Here is a 13,584-nt window from a genome sequence, read left to right as displayed (position 1 = left end):
AAATGTTGACAACATATTCTATTGAAATAAAATTTTGACAAACTTTTCTATAGAAATAAAATTTTGATAAAATTGTCTATGGAAATAAAATTTCGACAACATTTTCTATAGAAATAAAATTTTGCAAAATTTTCTATAGAAAAAACATTTTGACAAAATTTTCTATAGAAATAAAATTTTGACAAAATTTTCTAAAGAAATAAAATTTTGACAAAATTTTCTATAGAAATAAACTTCTGCAAAAATTTTCTATAGAAAAATAAATTTTCTATAGGCATACGATTTTGAAAAAAATTTCTACAGAAATAAAATTTTGCAAAAATTTTCTATCGAAATAACATTTTAACAAAATTTTCTATAGAAATTAAATTTTGACAAAATTTTCTTTTGAAATAAAAAATTTTCTAGAAAAATAAAATTTTGACAAAAAATTCTATATAAATAAAATTTTAACAAAAATTTTAGAGAGATAATATTTGTATAAAATTTTCTAGAGAAATAATATTTTCACAAAATTTTCTACAGAAATAAAATTTTAACAATATGTTCTAGATCAATAAAATTTTGACAAAATTTCCTATAGAAATAAATTTTTTACAAAATTTTCTATAGAACTAAAATTTTGACAAAATTTTCTATTGTAATAAAATATTGACAAAATTTTCTAAAGAAATAACATTTTTCAAAATTTTCTATAGAAATAAAATTTTGACAAAATTTTCTACAGAAATAAAATTTTCTATAGAAATAAAATTTTGACAAAATTTTCTTTAGAAATAAAATTGTGACAAATTTTCTGTAGAAATAAAATTGTGACAACATTTTCTATAGAAATAAAATTTTGACAAATTTTTTATAGAATTAAAATTTTAACAGAATTTTTTAGAGAAAAAACATTTTGAGATAATAAAAGTTTTTGTTTGGTAAAATTTTCTCCAAACTGGTAGATTATTTTTAGCTCGATTGGCAGCCGTGGTAGTGGTAAAAATGCCGTCCAGGCAAGAAGAGCAGCGTATCAAAATTTTGCTCGCGCATCGCGAAAATCCGAGCTACTCGCACGCAAAGCTGGCAAAATCGCTGAGTTGCCAAATCAACCGTTACAAATGTAATTAAAGTGTTTGGGGAACGTTTGTCGACAGCCAGGAAGTCTGGATCGGGGGGAAATCGAAAACCGGAAGCCGCTGGGACGACAAAGAGAGTTGCCGGTAGTTTCAAGCGAAACCCTAACCACTCTCTCCGAGATGCCGCAAATAAGCTGTGTGTATCGTCTACAACCGTGCATCGGGCCAAAAAACGAGCTGGACTATCGACTTACAAGAAGGTAGTGACTCCAAATCGCGATGATAAACAAAATACGACGGCCAAAGCGCGATGCCGACGATGCTGACGAAGTTTGACTGCGTGGTAATGGACGACGAAACCTACGTCAAAGCCGACTACAAGCAGCTTCCGGGACAGGAGTTTTATACGGCAAAAGGAAGGGGAAAGGTAGCAGATATTTTCAAGCACATAAAACTGTCAAAGTTCGCAAAGAAATATCTGGTTTGGCAAGCCATCTGTACCTGTGGCTTGAAAAACAGCATTTTCATAGCTTCCGGGACTGTCAACCAAGAAATTTACGTGAAAGAGTGTTTGAATAAACGTCTGCTGCCTTTCCTGAAGAAACACGGTTGTTCCGTACTGTTTTGGCCGGATTTGGCATCTTGCCATTACGGTAAAAAGGCCATGGAGTGGTACGCCGCCAACAACGTGCAGGTGGTTCCCAAGGACAAGAACCCTGCCAACACGCCAGAGCTCCGCCCAATTGAGAAATACTGGGCTATTGTCAAGCGGAACCTAAAGAAGACCAAAAAACTGCTATAGACGAGCAGCAGTTCAAGGCAAACTGGCTTTCTGCGGCGAAGAAGGTGGACAAGGTGGTTGTACAAAATCTGATGGCAGGTGTCAAGCGTGAGGCCCGGCAATTCGGATTTGGAAAAGCGAAAGCCTAACTGAATATTTTTCCTGAATTTTATACTAATTGAACTTGAAAAAGAAATTTAATTTGATTTTTTAAATAAACGATTTCACCGATTTACACGCGTTTTCCCTTGACCAAATTTTGACCGTATCACCCTTTATATCTTCGTCGTATCACCCTTTATATCTTCGTCCTAGTTACTAATTTAATAAATTTCTCAGAATATTGAAAATATTTTTGTCTACTAAACTATGTTCACTGAAGAGAGAGAGAGAGAAATCTCTTTTTTCTGCATTAACACATTTGCTTATATTTCCTTTTTAATGCCACATAATCATTGTTCAGGTGATCAATATTTACCACAACTGTTATATTGACTCACATTAAAATTGCCATAGCAATTGTGTCATCGATATTAAAATTCAATACAGTGCTCGTGTACGAAAAACTGTATAATTACAGTGATAATAGTCAATAACCGTACAAGTTTCATTCCAATGCATTTCAAAAAAGAAATCCAAAAAGCCATAGCATAAAAATGTTTCACAAAGAGCCAGGGAGAGAAAAAAATCAATAAAAAGATATCAGAATGGACTTGTACTCTACAGAAGGACTATGTAGGATCAGGGCATAAAAAACGGGTGGAAATTTGCCTACTGGGAAAATTGGTTCCGGAACCCACCATATTTCTAGAGATCGACTTAGAATCAATTACAATGGACTGAATAGTCTAAGTGAGCCTAAATCTTAATCGGGCTGCCACTTTAACCTTTAACCTAGAATCAATATTCCGAGAAAATATAGGAGCCTTTTGGGAATGGAACCAAGGATATGCATATAATTTTTAAACGATTTCCCTATAATTGGAAATCCAAAATTAGTTTAGGTCCACAACTAAATTTTGACGAATATGATTATTATTCTTCAATGTAGCCCCTTAAATTGAATTTCAAAAAAAAACTTCATAGTCCTTGGAGTCTGTTCGTCCATATATTCGATATTCTATAGAAAAAAAGTTGCGTAGAAGTCACAGCCAAACATGGCATTTCCAGAAAAGACCCATAGGTCTTGGGATCCGTCCATCTGTCTATCTAATCGATTTTCCCGATGCTTTTACTCATGTTTGTATAAAATATCTAATTCCCAATATTTATATTTCAAGACCTTCATTTATTTTCTTGTCTCGAGAAAGGTGTTGTAATACCTTCCTCGAACCAAAAAATTAATCGATTACTGTAGGGTAATTCTGCATTGGTTCATATAACAGTGCAGTCACACTTGTTTGCTCACCCATCTCGATTGGTATAAAAAACATGAATGTTTTTTTTTTTGACTTTTATTCAAAATCGCATGGAGAAAAAAGTGTCAATGACTGCAAAGTGAAGACAAGTAAATACTCCTGGTTGTGTGTGGCCAATACCAAATGATATGGAAGGGAAACTGTTTAAATTAAAAACTCAACCACTTCAGGAGACGAAAGAAAGAACAACAAAATATGAAGTGTAGCACCGAAGGAGCTCCCACACCACACAAACATTGACTAAACATTGGCTATTTAATTAAAAATTCAAATCACAAACTAAAGACATAATTTTATGTCATATTTGAGTGATTTTATTTATACTCAATTCTTATTGCCTTGGAATGCAACAGCAAGTCTGAGACGGCCAATCATTTGTTTACCTACTCCAGGAAGCGTGAAGTTTTGATAAAATTTAGAAATGAAATTTCGACAAAATTTTCTATAGAAATAAAATTTTGACAACATTTTCTATGGAAATAAAAATTTGACAACATTTTCTATAGAAATAAAATTTTGACAAAATAGAAATAACATTTTGACAAAATATTCTATAGAAATAAAATTTTGACAAAATATTCTATAGAAATAAAATTTTGACAAAATATTCTATTGAAATGAATTTTTTTATAGAAACAAAATTTTGACAAAAAATTCTATGGAAATAAAATTTTGTAAAATTTTACTATAGAAATAAAATTTTCCAAACATTTTTTATAGATATTTTTTAAAGATATAGATTTATTTTCCAAACATTTTTGACAAAATTTTGCTGTAGAAACTTGCTATAGAAATAAAAATTTTGACAAAATTTTCTATAGAAATAAAATTTTTGCTAAATTTTCTATTCAAATAAAAATAAAAATTATTCTATAAAAATAAAATTTAGATAAAATTTTCTATAGAAATAAAATTTTGACAAAGTTTTCTATAGAAAAAAAATTTGCAAACATTTTCTAAAGAAATCAAATTTTTACAAAATTTTTTTTATAGAAGTAAAATTTTAATAAAATTGTAAATTATAATATAAAATATTTCTTTCGAATAAAAAAACATTTTTTTATACTAACCACAAAACTTTGATCAACGTGAGTCATTATTACTTTACTTCGTCGACTTAGTCGACTTATCATATTATCATACTGTGATTTGATAAATTTTCTTTTTTTGTTTTTTGCTTGTAGCATTTTCATATTAGACTCATTTGATTCATTCCGAGTATCCTCCAGCGATGCAAATATAAAATCTTCTTACTTTTTTCTCTGTTTTTTTTGTCAGCTTCAAAGAGGAAGTATTCGTAATCCTTCCATGTACATAAATTCTCAATATCTCGTTTGCATATTGCACTATATCTTGGGGACTCAAAGGGACAACTGTGATATCATTCATTCCTTCATTCGGTATAATTAAAATGTTCACAGGCTCCAATGAGATATCAAAGGAATGTGGAGCCATTGCTAATGGGAAACCAGTAAGGAAAGTCTAAAGTCGGGCGGGGCCGACTATATTATACCCTGCACCACTTTGTAGATCTAAATTTGCGATACCATATCCCATCCGTCAAATGTGTTGGGGGCTATATATAAAGGTTTGTCCCAAATACATAAATTTAAATATCACTCGATCTGGAAGAATTTGATAGAATTCTACAAAATCTATAGACTCAAAATTTAAGTCGGCTAATGTACTAGGGTGGAACACAATGTTAGTAAAAAAAAATCTGAAGCAATTTTAAGGAAACTTCAAAAAAGTTTATTTATGATTTATCGCTCGATATATATGTATTAGAAGTTTAGGAAAATTAGAGTCATTTTTACAACCTTTCGACTAAGCAGTGGCGATTTTACAAGGAAAATGTTGGTATTTTGACCATTTTTGTCGAAATCAGAAAAACATATATATGGGAGCTATATCTAAATCTGAACCGATTTCAACCAAATTTGGCACGCATAGCAACAATGCTTATTCTCCTCCCTGTGCAAAATTTCAACTAAATCGGAGTTAAAAATTGGCCTCTGTGGACATATGAGTGTAAATCGGACGAAAGCTATATATGGGAGATATATCTAAATCTGAACCGATTTCAACCAAATTTGGTACGCATAGCAACAATGCTAATTCTACTCCCTGTACAAAATTTCAACTAAATCGGAGTTAAAAATTGGCCTCTGTGGACATATGAGTGTAGATCGGGCGAAAGCTATATATGGGAGCTATATCTAAATCTGAACCGATTTCAACCAAATTTGGCACGCATAGCTACAATGCTAATTCTACTCCCTGTGCAAAATTTCAACTAAATCGGAGTTAAAAATTGGCCTCTGTGGTCATATGAGTGTAAATCGGGCGAAAGCTATATATGGGAGATATATCCAAATCTGAACCGATTTCAACCAAATTTGGCACGCATAGTAACAATGCTAATTCTACTCCCTGTGCAAAATTTCAACTAAATCGGAGTTAAAAATTGGCCTCTGTGGTCATATGAGTGTAAATCGGGCGAAAGCTATATATGGGAGCTATATCTAAATCTGAACCGATTTTGCTGATATTGTGCAAGTTTTTCGAGACTCATAAAATATTCGGATGTACGGAATTTGAGGAAGATCGGTTGATATACACGCCAATTATGACCAGATCGGTGACAAATATATATGGCAGCTATATCTAAATCTGAACCGATTTTTTCCCAAATCAATAGGGATCGTCTTTGAGCCGAAACAGGACCCTGTACCAAATTTTAGGACAATCGGACTAAAACTGCGAGCTGTACTTTGCACACAAAAATACATGAACAGACAGACAGACAGACAGACGGACAGACAGACGGACAGACAGACGGACAGACAGACAGACGGACATCGCTAAATCGACTCAGAATTTAATTCTAAGCCGATCCGTATACTAAAAGGTTGGTCTATGATTACTCCTTCTTGGCGTTACATACAAATGCACAAACTTATTATACCCTGTACCACAGTAGTGGTGAAGGGTATAAAAACAGTAATCATACATTTCACATCCTGGTATCTTTTGGTTTCGTTCTAAAGTCCAGTAAATTTGAATTTTGTTTTGAAAATCATCAACCAGAACGAATGGTAATAAAGTCGATTGTATTGCATTTTTTTTTGCTGTGGTACATCATTTTTTCCTTATGCCACATGACTCTTCCTCATATCGGTCATGGGTGAATGAGTTTCATGCATTTCAACTGTTAGGATTTTGAAGACATGGAATGGAATTTTGTCTTTTTCGAATCACCCTCGCCACTTCGGAGGTAGTGCAAAACAGTTTTATTAGTGCAATTTGTCCATTTGAAATAATCCACAAATATTTTAGGCATTAAGTATGATGGGTCCTATTCATGGTTGCCACTCGTGCCAAAACTAAACTACCAAAATTTTAAGCCAATTGCACCAAAAAATCGACCAAATTTAAAATAACCTTAATTTGAAGCTTTGCATCACGTGTACGTCACAATTTTATTTCTATAGAAAATTTTGTCAAAATTTTATTTCTATAGAAAATTTTGTCAAAATTTTATTTCTATAGAAAATTTTTGCAAAATTTTATTTCTATAGAAAATTTTGTCAAAATTTTATTTTAATTGAAGATTTTCGCAAAATTTTATTTCTATAGAAATTTTTCGGACAATTTTATTACAATAGAAAATTTTTGCAAAATTTTATTTCTATAGAAAATTTTTGCAAAATTTTATTTTAACAGAAAATTTTTACAAAATTTTATTTCTACAGAAAAATTTGTCAAAATTTTATTTCTATAAAAATTTTTGCAAAATTTTATTTTTATTGAAGATTTTCGCAAAATTTTATTTCTATAAAAAATTTTTGCAAAATATTATTTCAATAGAAAATTTATGCAAAATTTTATTTCTATAAAAAATTTTTGCACAATTTTATTTCTACAGAAAATTTAAGCAAAATTTTATTTCTATTGAAGATTTTCGCAAAATTTTATTTCTATAGAAAATTTAAGCAAAATTTTATTTCTATTGAAAATTTTCGCAAAATTTTATTTCGAGAAAATTTTGTCAAAATTTTACCCTAGAGAAAATTTTGCAAAATTTTATTTCTTCAGAAAAATTTGTCAAAATTTTATTTCTATAGAAAATTTTTCCAAAATTGTACTTCTATGAAATATTTTGTCAAAATTTTATTTTTATAGAAAATTTTGTTAAAATTTTATTTCTATAGAAAATTTCGTCAAAATTTTATTTCTACAGAAATATTTCTCAAAATTTTCTTTCTATAGAAAATTTTTCCAAAATTGTACTTCTATGGAATATTTTGCCAAATTTTTTTTTATAGAAAATTTCGTCAAAATTTTATTTCTATAGAAAAGTTTGTCAAAATTTTATTTCAATAGAATATGTTGTCAACATTTTATTTCTATAGAAAATTTTGTAAAAATTTTATTTCAATCGAATATTTTGTCAAAATTTTATTTCTATAGAAAATTTTGTAAAAATTTCATTTAAATAGAATATTTTGTCAAAATTTTATTTCTATAGGAAATTTTGTCAAAATTTTATTTTTGTAGAAAATTTTGTCAAAAATTTATTTCTATAGAAAATTTTGTCAAAATTTTATTTCTATAGAAAATTTTGTCAAAATTTTATTTCTATAGAAAATTTTGTCAAAATTTTATTTCTATAGAAAATTTCGTCAAAATTTTATTTCTATAAAAAATTTTGCCAAAATTTTATTTCTATACACAATATTGTCAAAATTTTATTTCTATGGAAAGTTTTGTCAAAATTTTATTTCTATAGAAAATTTTGTCAAAATTTTATTTCTATAGAAAATTTTTTCAAAATGTTATTTTTATGAAAAATTTTGTCGAAATTTTATTTCTATGGAAAATTTTATAAAAAATTTTACCCTATAGAAAATTTTGTCAAAATTTTATTTCTATGGAAAATTTTCTCAAAACTTAATTTCTATAGAAAATTTTCTCAAAACTTAATTTCTATAGAAAATTTTGTCAAAATTTTATTTCTATAGAAAATTTTGTCAAAATTTTATTTCTATAGAAAATTTTGTCAAAATTTTATTTTATTTCACTTTATCTTCAATGAGTACCGCCCTACTCTATGGTTAATTCAACGATTTTTTTTTTTTTTGCTTTTACCCCCATTTTCAGGAAGCTCCGTTAGTGCTACGTTAGCTAACGAACTTTTAAACCGTGCTATGGACATGTCTGTAATCGTGTCTACATATTCCATATGCCAGTTAGGAACTTAACTGCTAAAAATTTTTCATTTAAAGTTAACCGGAGAGAAGCTATTTCGATTTTACTTTCTGTTAACTGGGAGTTAAAGTCTAATGGAGATACATGAAAATGGCCGTTAATCGATTATTTTAACAGAATATTTAAAACTTTTGTATAGTTAATGTTTACAGATATTTTTGGCTTTTGTTGTATTTTTATTAGGAAGAACCGATAATTTTCCTTTGGCTTTTATATGCCCTGTTATATAAAATTGAATGACATTTTTTCTGTCTGGCCAGAAGTGCCAAGGATGCTGAGAAATTAGCCTCTGGTAAATATGGTGGCAACATGTCGCCATCGATATAACATAGTACTCAATAATCGCTAGCTCTTGATTCTAAAATTGGCAAGAGAACATTATGAGAAACCCAAGGACTCCAGTAATCTTTCTATAGCAGCATTAACCTTTTTGATGGGACACTTATTGGGAAGTCGAACATTGCATTGCCACACCTGCCAATGGTTTCATGCCATTATTCTTATATAGGTTTAGCCACGAACAAAGCGATAGATCTTTTAAATCTTCTACGAACGATAATAATCCATTGATTTTCTTGTAATCTCTACAATCCAAAAGTTTTAGATCTGTTACATGGGTTATGTTCGGATTCCATTCATAGTGAAATGTATCAATGACAGCCGTAAAAGAACGCTAACACCAATAACAAAAACAGTTCATGATTCACCTCTTATGGCAAAGGATATTCCATTGTGAACTTACAAATCCCAAGGCAATCCTCCAGGTGCATATAGCCGTTATTAATAGACTTAGTAACATTTTACAATTAAATGTGAAATTTTCGCTACTGAATTTTCTCGAAAATTAAAATATTTTGAATAGTGCAAAATTGAAATCAATCAAGCGTTAAATCACTTTATTTTTTTACTACACAGAAAAACATAGTGAAAAAATATGCGAAGCCGATCAGGGTTCGCTAAATAGTTTTTAAAAATTTTATTTCTATAGAAAATTTTGTCAAAATTGTATTTCTATAGAAAATTTTGTCAAAATTTTATTTCTATAGAAAATTTTGTCAAAATTTTATTTCTATAGAAAATTTTGTCAAAATTTTATTTCTATAGAAAATTTTGTCAAAATTTTATTTCTATAGAAAATTTTGTCAAAATTTTATTTCTATAGAAAATTTTGTCAAAATTTTATTTCTATAGAAAATTTTGTCAAAATTTTATTTCTATAGAAAATTTTGTCAAAATTTTATTTCTATAGAAAATTTTGTCAAAATTTTATTTCTATAGAAAATTTTGTCAAAATTTTATTTCTATAAAAAATTTTATTTCTATAAAAAACTTTGTCAAAATTTTATTTCTATATAAAATTTTGTCAAAATTTATTTCTATAGAAAATTTTGTCAAAATTTTATTTCTATAGAAAATTTTGTCAAAATTTTATTTCTATAGAAAATTTTGTCAAAATTTTATTTCTATAGAAAATTTTGTCAAAATTTTATTTCTATAGAAAATGTTGTCAAAATGTTATTTCTATAGAAAATTTTGTAAAAAATTTATTTCTATAGAAAATTTTGCCAAAATTTTATTTCTATAGAAAATGTTGTCAAAATTTTATTTCTATAGAAAATTTTGTAAAAATTTTATTTCTTAGAAAATTTTGCCAAAATTTTATTTCTATAGAAAATTTTATCAAAAATTTTATTTCTATAGAAAATTGAACCAAACAACTACCAAATAATATAAAATCGTGTTTTGCACGTTTTCATCAAACTGTTTATATGAAAAACAAATTGCTTCTTTTGATTATTTTGTTCTAGAAATTTATTTACTTAAGTAACAACTTCCTAATAACGACAATTTCTTGGGGTGTATAAATATCCCTTGAATTATGAATGCGTATTTGAAATAAATTTTACTTCCACCAACTTGGAAGAGTTACTACTTCTACAAAAAAAAAGAGCACTTACCCACAATTAATGGACTTTGATAGTATGACCTAAAACGAAAATTAAAATTTTCAAGTTATTGACTTAATATTGACTTTATAGAAAATTTAGTTAATATTTTTTTTTAGAGAAACATTTTTACAATTTTATTTCTATATGAAATTTTGTCAACATTTTATTCCTCCAATTAATAAATTATTGATAAAAACGAGCTCCAGGTCTTTATTTATATTTATTAATTGGAAAAATCAAATAAAAGTCTACAAGTCTAAAAGTCTAAAAGACTACAATAAAAACAAGTTTGTAATAGAATTTTATTTCTATAGAAAATTTTGTGAAAATTTTATTTCAATAGAAAATTTTGTGAAATTTTTATTATATCTATGGAAAATTCTGTCAAAATTTTATTTCTATAGAAAATTTTGTCAAAACTTTATTTCTATAGAAAATATTTAAAAAAAAAATTTTTGTAGAAAATTTTATTAAAATTTGATCAAAATTGTATTTCTATAAAAAAATGTTGACAAAATGTTCTATAGAAATAAATTTTTGTAAATATTTTCTGTTCTATAGAAAATTTTGTCAAAATTCAATTTCTATAGAAAATTTTTGCAAAATTATATTTTTATAGAAATTTTTGCCAAAAATTTATTTTTATAGAAAATTTTGTCAAAATTTTATTTCTATAGAAAATTTTGTAAAAATTTTACTTCTATAGAAAATTTTTTCAAAATTTTATTTCTATAGAAAATTCTGCCGAAATTTTATATCTATAGAAAATTTTGTTAAACTATTATTTCTATAGGAAATTTTGTGAATATTTTATTTCTATAGAAAAATTTTACAACATTTTATTTTATTTCTATAGAAAATTTTGTCAAAATTTAATTTCTATAGAAATTTTTTGCAAAATTATATTTTTATAGAAAATTTTGTCAAAATAGTATTTCTATAGAAAATTTTGTCAAAATTTTATTTCTATAGAAAATTTTGGCAAAATTTTATTTCTATAGAAAATTTTGTCGAAATTTTATATCTATAGAAAAATTTGTTAAACTACTATTTCTATAGGAAATTTTGTGAATATTTTATTTCTATAGAAAATTTTGTCAAAATTTTATTTCTATAGAAAATTTTGCCGAAATTTTATATCTATAGAAAATTTTGACATTTTATTTATTTATATGGGAAATTTTATCAAAGTCTATATATTTCTATAAGAAAATTTTGTCAAACTTTTATTCCTATAGAAAATTTTTTAAAAATGTTTTTTTCTATAGGCATTCCTTTTTTTATTTCTCTGGAAAACTTTATCAAAAGTTTATTTCTGTAGAAAATGTTGTCAATTCTTAAGTCTAAATTTTATTTCTATAGAAAATTTTGCCAAAATTTTATTTTTATAGAAAATTTTGTAATTTTTTTTTCTATAGAAAATTTTGTATTTTTTTTTTCTATAGAAAATTTTGTGAAAATTTTTTTTCTATAAGATATTTTTTTCTGTGCACATGCCACTACCATTGCTAGTATATTCCAATCGATGGTTGAAAATAGAAAGAAATAACAATCGAACGGTCAGACACTCAAACAAGTCTTACTAATCGATTTCATACAATGGCAGCTATTATTAGAGTTGTATTTTTGAAAATATTATTAATATATAATTTATATAATATCTATGGCGAAGTATGATACATAATAGCTTAATTTTTATATGCTATAATAAGATTTTTTTTCTACTTCAATGGATTGATATATAGCGTTCATTTGTTGTAGAACTCTTCAAAGCTCGGAGTGAATTCAATGCAACAATTATTCGTAATTTCACCATTGATTTGCTATGGCATCAAGGTCATAGAGTCCTTAATGGATCCATTGTAACGGAAATAGAATTGCCAAAATTCGATTTGAAAATCGTTGGAAAAACAATTGGTCGTAATGGACGTAAGACAGTGAGGATCAATACCACATTGGATGCTTGTGCCATTATAGGCGATCGCTATGCAAATATCTTCCAATTATCCTATGTTATCATGAATTATGCTGTTAGAAACTTGAAAAACTTTCCTCGTAAATGTCCCATGAAAAAGGTAAAAAAAATGAATAGTACAACATATGTGTGTGTGGGGTTTCTGGCTATAACTTTTTCTTTTTTTTTTATTAATTTATAGGGCACCGAAATAATTTTGTCAAATTTTTATATTGATGCCAATAAATTACCTCCTTATCTGCCCGAGTTACCATTTGACATAGAGGTTAGTATGATATATCGAAAAACTATTGGCTGGAATCTCAATGTTACAGGGGCAATTACATTGAAAGGTAAGAAAAAATTGCTGTGAATTTCTTCTAGGCAAACAAGTCATTATAGATTTGATGGCGTTTTAATTATATCTACTTATTTATGTATGTTAGCCGTTTTATTATGAAATAAATAATAAATGTTATTGTAAAAATGTTCACATTTCATTTTCAACATGGCCACAATAACTCTGAAATCGTGTTTATTTAACCGAAATATGTTATGCTAATAGAGTGTGACCGAACATAATTTCATTATTTTCTAATTCATGAGTGGACCACGTTTCACAGTGGCCCAAATTCATCGTCAAGCCAAAAAAAACTTATTTCGAAATTTATTATTAATTATTTCGCAACTCCACCCAAAGAAAAAATAGTTTTCACAATTTTGTCAATATTTTATTTCTAAAGATAACTTTACAAAAGTTTATTTCTATAGGAAACTTTACAAAAGTTTATTTCTATAGGAAACTTTACAAAAGTTTATTTCTATAGGAAACTTTATCAAAATTTTATTTCTATAGAAAATTTTGTCAAAATTGTATTTCTGTAAAAAATTTTGTCAAAATTTTATTTCAATAGAAAATTTTGTCAAAATTTTATTTCTGTAAAAAAGTTTGTCAAAATTTTATTTCTATAGAAAATTTTGTCAAATTTTTATTTCTATAGAAAATTTTGTCAAAATTTTATTTCTATAGAAAATTTTGTTAAAATTTTATTTCTATAGAAAATTTTGTCAAAATTTTATTTCTATGGAAAATTTTGTCAAAATTTTATTTCTATAGAAAATTTTGTCAAAAAATTAATTTCTATCGAAA

General features: G+C 27.0%; 2 protein-coding genes across 2 annotated transcripts in view; one reads left to right on the top strand and one right to left on the bottom strand.

Moving 5' to 3' along the window:
• The window catches only part of cmpy (crimpy), a 465,170-nt gene extending 454,632 nt beyond the window's left edge, over positions 1 to 10,538 (bottom strand). Inside the window, exon 1 of the mRNA XM_075304859.1 lies at positions 10,490 to 10,538. The gene's annotated coding sequence lies outside the window, so the exon portion shown is untranslated. The remainder of the gene's footprint in view (positions 1 to 10,489) is intronic.
• A 1,541-nt stretch (positions 10,539 to 12,079) lies between these two features.
• LOC142235282 (uncharacterized) lies at positions 12,080 to 12,864 on the top strand. The gene is made up of 3 exons (XM_075306533.1): positions 12,080 to 12,151; positions 12,226 to 12,555; positions 12,637 to 12,864. Exons 1-3 carry the CDS (start codon positions 12,080 to 12,082, stop codon positions 12,805 to 12,807), a joined length of 573 nt encoding a protein of 190 aa, XP_075162648.1. The 3' UTR covers positions 12,808 to 12,864.
• Positions 12,865 to 13,584: the final 720 nt, after the last annotated feature.

This window comes from Haematobia irritans, chromosome 4, assembly GCF_050003625.1.
Source record: "Haematobia irritans isolate KBUSLIRL chromosome 4, ASM5000362v1, whole genome shotgun sequence".
Lineage (NCBI taxonomy): Eukaryota > Metazoa > Arthropoda > Insecta > Diptera > Muscidae > Haematobia > Haematobia irritans.
The sequence above is the reverse complement of the archived record's forward strand: the minus strand, read 5'-3'. Positions and strand labels throughout refer to the sequence as shown.